Source organism: Aptenodytes forsteri, unplaced genomic scaffold (genome assembly GCF_000699145.1).
Source record: "Aptenodytes forsteri isolate BGI_AS27 unplaced genomic scaffold, ASM69914v1 Scaffold147, whole genome shotgun sequence".
Taxonomy (NCBI): domain Eukaryota; kingdom Metazoa; phylum Chordata; class Aves; order Sphenisciformes; family Spheniscidae; genus Aptenodytes; species Aptenodytes forsteri.
The window spans coordinates 1,411,263-1,412,919 of NW_008795320.1; the positions used below are offsets into that span (position 1 = coordinate 1,411,263).

The 1,657-nt window shown below is 64.3% G+C and overlaps 1 protein-coding gene across 1 annotated transcript in view; it reads right to left on the bottom strand.

The window, feature by feature from the left end:
* LOC103899408 (calcium/calmodulin-dependent protein kinase type IV) overlaps nucleotides 1-1,657 on the bottom strand; it is a 39,147-nt gene that overhangs the window by 32,543 nt on the left and 4,947 nt on the right. The window contains exon 2 of the mRNA XM_019472209.1: nucleotides 744-992. Coding sequence (XP_019327754.1) covers nucleotides 744-992 — 249 coding nt within the window. The remainder of the gene's footprint in view (nucleotides 1-743; nucleotides 993-1,657) is intronic.

A 1,657-nucleotide genomic window follows, 5' to 3' on the forward strand; every position in this document is an offset into this window, starting at 1 on the left:
GAAACGGTGTCAGGGTGCCAGCAAGTTTGGGGAATCGAGCGGGCTTTGCAGAAAGGATCACTTTTAGCACGGGGTGCTCCCAGCCCCCTCTGCCTCGAGCAGCCCCACGGAGAGCTCAGCTTAGCTCAGCCCGTCCTCATGCTGCGACCGTTTCCCTCGGCACACAGCGTCCAGGGCTGCACCCAGCACTGCCAGAGGAGCAGAGGAGGCATCCCCGTGAGAGCGGGCACCAGGCTGGCCCCTCCGCGGTGCAAATTAGGAAACCCCCGCTGCAAAGCACAGCAGGGATCAGACCTGCCCAGCTGAGCATCCCTCCTCTGGCTGTGTTTCGCCTGCAGGCTTCTGAATCTGGAGCAAGAACAAGAGGAGGGAAGCCAGAGAGGCACCAGGGGAAGTGGTGAGCTGCTGGCCAGATCCTGAGCCTCACCGAGGTGTAAACCTGGATGGTATCACCAGGGTTGGGGAGGCTACACCCTCCTGAGCAAGCTGCGGATCGGGCTCCTGTGCTGTCTGCAGACGTAACTTCACGGCAGGTGGGATATCCCACGGGCCAGTGGAGCACGGTGCGCCTGCTGCCTTCATGGGATTAAAAGAAAAAAACCTACTGCCGACGAAATGCTGAAATGGAGCAAGGAGCGGCGTGCCGGCGGAGACGCACAGTAGCTGCTCTCCTCGGAGAGGTGCGTGCTATGACCAGGCAGCTACCGCCATGGGGGCTCGGGACCCCTGAGCTGCCCCGGTACCTTTGCACTGGAGCGGATCGGGAGCACCAACGCAGGATGCCGCAGGGTCACAGCCACGGGGCTGTCACCTCCCAAAGGTGCCCTTGGCGACCCAACCGTGCCCGTGGCCGCCAGCACCCCAGCAGCCGCCCCGCATAGACACGAGCTTTGTCCCCCCAGGATCACGGGGGCAGCTCCCGCCACCGCCTCTGCGGCCAGACGCAGGTCTGGCAGTTGGTCGGAGAGAGATGGAGCCGAGCATGTCCCTGGCTGGGAGGAAGAGGAGGAGGAGGGTGCAGAAGGGAGAGCGTGTGCTGGAGCAGGGCCGTGCCAGGAGAGCTCCCCTTCACCGCTCAGTGGAGGAATTACGGCACGTGGGAAAGCTGAGGTCCACGAGCTGTCCTCGTCCCACCCCACGCCTGAACATCTGGAAGGAGGGCACAGCCCTGGCCCCCCCGCACCCGCGCCAAGCCCAGGGGTCCTGATTAATTGGCACAGCCATATCCCGGAGGAAATCAGCCCTTAGTGCAGCGCGGGGAGATGAAGCTGTATCTCCGCCAGCCCTGAAACCCTGACTGCTGGTGTAACGGGGCTGTCGACCTGAGGGGCTGCCAGTGCCCACAGGGCTGGAAAGCCCTGGCAGCGACAACGTGAAATTGGTGCTAGAGGAGACCCTGGCCCATAAAAAGCCCAAAAAAAACCCATTTCAGCCACCGCCAGCCATATGTGATGTCCCCCCCCGCTGCCTCCTGCCCGCCCGCGGTGCTGGCTGCGCTCAGGGGCATTGCCCCCCCAGCCCAAGAGCACCCCAGGGCGAGAGGGTCCTGGGGATGCCCCATCCCATCCCTCAGCCTTGGCTCCCCTGCTCCAGCCGCTGCCCTGCGTGTGCCTGGACCCCCACTCATCCCTGCACCCCATCCTGCCCCCTCACCCCC